This window comes from Etheostoma spectabile, chromosome 8 (genome assembly GCF_008692095.1).
Source record: "Etheostoma spectabile isolate EspeVRDwgs_2016 chromosome 8, UIUC_Espe_1.0, whole genome shotgun sequence".
NCBI lineage: Eukaryota > Metazoa > Chordata > Actinopteri > Perciformes > Percidae > Etheostoma > Etheostoma spectabile.
Genome location: NC_045740.1, coordinates 19240298 through 19244956, shown reverse-complemented (window position 1 = coordinate 19244956; position 4659 = coordinate 19240298). Strand labels below are relative to the sequence as shown.

Sequence of the window (4659 nt, the reverse complement as noted above, 5' to 3'; positions counted from 1 at the left end):
GCTTTACAGACAATAAAAGACAGATACAGGGAACAGAAAAGTGTAAACAGTTATAACAAAACAAAAAAACAAGAAAGATTACAGGAACAGTAAATGGCTTAACGAAATGACTGGGATCATCCAGATGGAAAGGATACGCATGCACAACTCTAAACCGCTTTCTGAGCATCTGGGGTCCACTCATTGACTCTCTTAAAAACATGTGATTATTTTCTGTATTGACTGTATTACAACTTGTGTCGCTATAACATCTGGCCGTGTAGAAAACAGCAATATTACATTCATCCAAGACACGCTTTTTTTTTTTGTTGATTGTGTTTTTCTGCTTTTTGTTCTGTCCTGTTTTGTTACATAAAACCTAAAAAATTTGAAGATTAAAATATAAACGACGAGCCTATTATCTAAAGCTTGAAAACAGCCAAGAGGTGGTGTAGGAGTCTAGTTTTCTCTCAAATCACTTGAATTTGACCGTCCATTAAAAGGTTTTTAATGAATTTGTCCCCCTGTCTGTGTGTCCTGCAGCTGTCCGTCCTGCAGGCCGGAGCGCTCGGGGTCAACAGCTGCAACGTGGACGGTTTCACGCCGCTCCACGTCGCCGCCCTGCACGGCCACCCCGCGCTCGCCGCCCTGTTCGTCCGCCACGGGGCCAACGTCAACGCCCGCAACAACCAGAGCGCCACGCCGCTGCACCTGGCCTGCCAGAACAGCCATGTCCAGGTAGGACGGGGGAGTCGGTCCACAGCCACGACGTCCCGTATCCTGGATTTTTTTTAAATTTATTTTATTAATTCAGGACAATGCACATTGATGAACATGCACAGCAGTACACGTAAATGTGCCAGATTGTAGCCCGAGGGCTAGTTTTCCATCTGCAGTCCAATAGGCAGGTTGGAATTACAGTAAAAAGAAAAAAAAAAAAAAGACATAAGATAGTAGCATTTAGTATATAAAGACAAGAAGAATCAAAAAAAAAGAAAAGAAGAAGAGAAGAGAAAAAAATACACAAAAACAGGACAATTCATTAGTAGAAAAATGGAAACACAAGTTAGCGGTGGTTACATGTCTGGTGAGCTCTAAGCTTTACCTGGCTCTTAAAGGGGCCAAAGTGGGACGCTCCCTTATAGTTGGAGGAAGTGTTTCCCATAATGCACTGCCTTTAATAGGTGCATTATGGCTGAAGGAGGTTTTTCTGAAAGGAACCTCACAGTCCCTGTTTACAACGGCTCGTTCAGGAGCCGGCGGACATTCTGCCGGGTGTCCGTCCCCGTCCTCTGTCTCTGTGTTGGTGCTCTAACCTGTGGCTGATTTCTGAGGACTATGGTTACCTGGTCCTCAGATCTCTGCAGGGTAAATCCAGACCGCTAGCTAGACTATCTGTCCAATCAGAGGACTATGTTTACCTGGTCCTCATCTCTGCAGGGTAAATCCGACAGCTAGCTAGACTATCTGTCCAGTCTGAGGACTATGGTTACCGGTCCTCAATCTCTGCAGGGTAAATCCAGCACTAGCTAGACTATCTGTCCAATCTGAGGACTATGTTACCTGTTCCTCAGGTCTCTGCAGGTAAATCCAGACAGCTAGCTAGACTATCTGTCCATCTGAGGACTTGGTTACCTGTTCCTCAGATCTCTGCAGGGTAATACCAGACAGCTAGCTAGACATCTGTCCAATCGAGGACTATGGTTACCTGGTCCTCAGGTCTCTGCAGGGTAAATCCAGACTGCTAGCTAGACTATCTGTCCAATCTGAGGACTATGGTTACCTGGTTACACTTTTGTTGACAATCAACATTTTTGTTCCTTTTTTCAACACACATGCTGCATCTTTGTGTCCCATTTTAAGGAACTTTATAGTGAAGAAACATTGAGTTCAGACACGCTCACATAAAGATGGAGGAAGGTAAATATATAAACGGCACATAGACCGGTTGCTTTAGGTGAAGATTAAATCATTAACATTTTCTATTGACATATATTGTGTTGATTCTAATGATTGATACCATTTTAGTTATTTTTTAAAACTTATTACTAAAACCTTTTTATGAAAGTTGTCCCGGGAATAGATGCTGAGTCATGCTGAGTCCTTTCTAAGGCTGGAGCTAACACTGTTGTTATTAACCTGCTCTGTTACACTGTTGTGTCACACGCGTGATAAAAATACACGTTTTACAGTGGCCTGTTATGTAGAAGTGGGTCAACCACTTGATCTCTCTAGGCCATCAGGAAGTCTGGCTCATGCTTTGGCCCGGCTCACTGGCGCCGCCGTGTGGCAGAAAGACAGCGGTGCAGGAAAAAGATTCAAAGTCTTGATATTTTTCTGTCTGCAAATCTCATTTCAAAATAAAACCTACAGTGAAAGTATCTCCTAACAAGTAGTGTGTGTGTGTCTGTCTGTCTGTCTGTGTCTCTGTGTGTCTGTCTGTCTGTGTGTCTCTGTGTGTCTGTCTGTCTGTCTGTGTGTGTTTGTGTCTGTCTGTCTGTGTCTCTCTGTCTGTGTCTCTGTGTGTGTGTCTCTGTGTGTGTGTCTGTCTGTCTGTCTGTCTGTCTGTCTGTGTCTCTGTGTCTGTCTGTGTGTGTGTCTGTCTGTGTGTGTGTCTGTGTGTCTCCTCAGCTTGTCATGAATTATGTCACACAATAACTTAAAATGTGTGTGTGTGTGTGTGTGTGTGTGTGTGTGTGTGTGTGTGTGTACGCTCTGTGTGTTTCAGGTGATGAGGTTTCTGCTTGAGTGCAACGCCAAACTGAACAAGAAGGATCACTATGGCAACACACCTCTGATACAGGCCTGTCTCTGTGGCAACCTGGAGACAGCCACCACCCTGCTCCAGGTAAACAATCCCCATAAAGACCACGAGGCTTTTTAAAGACTTTATCTAGCTTAAGAAGTAAGCGAATCTTCTCAACACTAAGGACAGGAAGGGGACGAAAAACTGTCATCTTAAAAGTAACTAAAGCTTTCAGACTAACGTAGTGGAGTAAAAAGTACAATATTTACCTCTGAGTTGTAGTACAACGTGCAAAACATAAAAATAATACTCAAGTAGAGCTACAGCGTTTAAAGTACTTTTTCAAAATGTCAGGAAATTGTGTTTTCAGCTTCTCTTTTATGTTTTATTTAATAAACTGGATATCTTTGGGTTTTTGGACAAAACAAGACATTTATAGATTGGGACGGACAACTTTCTGACATTTTATAAACAAATAATCGATTAATCAAGATCATAATCAGCAGATTAATAGAAATTGAAACCAATCGTTAGTTGCACAATTATTTAGGTATTAAGTACCTTGAAATGTACTTAAGATACACTGTAACAGCTTGATGAAACCAACAATGTAAGGTCTAAGAAAAGGACACACACACACGCACACACACGCTAACACACACACACACACACACGCACGTACACATGTACACACATATATACACACACATGCACACACACACGTACACACACATGCACACACACATACGCAGACACACACACACGCACACACACACACACACACACACACACACACACACACACACACACACATAGAGCCACAGAGAAGATGCCTTTTCTAAAAGACATTAAATTGCTTTTAATGAGGTGTGTGTGTGTGTGTGTGTGTGTGTGTGTGTGTGTGTGTGTGTGTGTGTGTGTGTGTGTGTGTGTGTGTGTGTGCGCGTGCGTGCGCAGAGTAATGCGTTGGTGAACGTGGCGAACCTTCAGGGGAACACGGCGCTCCATGAGGCGGTGCGGGGGGGACACCAGGCGCTGGTGGAGCTGCTGCTGAGGGGCGGAGCCTCCCCCGGCCTCAGGAACAAGAGGCAGAGGACGCCGCTGGACTGCGCCTACGAGCTGGGCGGAAAGGTGGTGCTACACCCCCTCCAGCTACACCCCCTCCAGCTACACCCCCTACAGCTACACCCCCTACAGCTACACCCACTACAGCTACACCCACTACAGCTACACCCTCTACAGCTACACCCTCTACAGCTACACCCACTACAGCTACACCCACTACAGCTACACCCCCTACAGCCACACCCACTACAGCTACACCCACTACAGCTACACCCACTACAGCGACACTGAAGCCCATTCCACTCAACTGTCACAGCCTCCAATCTTTACTGCATGAAATATGCTTCATATCCACTCTGTATGTTGTGTTGCTAACCATGGAAAAATGTGTTATTCTTGTCCAGTAAGATAACATATATAACATAACATTTGTCAGAATCTTTTCACACACTGTAAACCTTTTTAAAGATCTCTTTTAATAATATTTGTATATGATTCAGAGCTATAGAGCAATATTGAAAAAGCATTAACAGTAATAAACAATATCAGCAGTAACATTAACTTTTTAACGTTTTCTTCTGCAGAACACGGAGATCCTGAGGGCTCTGCAGACAGCGTCCGGACTTTCTCCCGATGCTGAACCAATCAAACTCCTCTCTGTGCCCAAAGGAGCTCTGGGTAACTCATTTTAAAAATAAGTTCTGCTTAAAACACATATAGTGGGCGGCTGTGGCTCAGTGGTAGAGCGGTTGCCTGCCAATCGGAAGGTCATTGTCGAAGTGTCCTTGTTCAAGACACCGAGCCCCGAGTTGCCCCCGGTGCTGCGCATCGGAGTGTGAGTGTGTGTGAGTGTATATCTGATGAGCAGG

At 44.5% G+C, this 4659-nt stretch overlaps 1 protein-coding gene across 1 annotated transcript in view; it reads left to right on the top strand.

Annotated features, from left to right (window-relative positions):
- ankrd27 (ankyrin repeat domain 27 (VPS9 domain)) overlaps nucleotides 1-4659 on the top strand; it is a 35482-nt gene that overhangs the window by 27619 nt on the left and 3204 nt on the right. Inside the window, 4 exon segments of the mRNA XM_032522898.1 lie at nucleotides 523-717; nucleotides 2708-2827; nucleotides 3683-3856; nucleotides 4375-4468. Of these exon segments, the coding sequence (XP_032378789.1) occupies nucleotides 523-717; nucleotides 2708-2827; nucleotides 3683-3856; nucleotides 4375-4468 (583 nt within the window).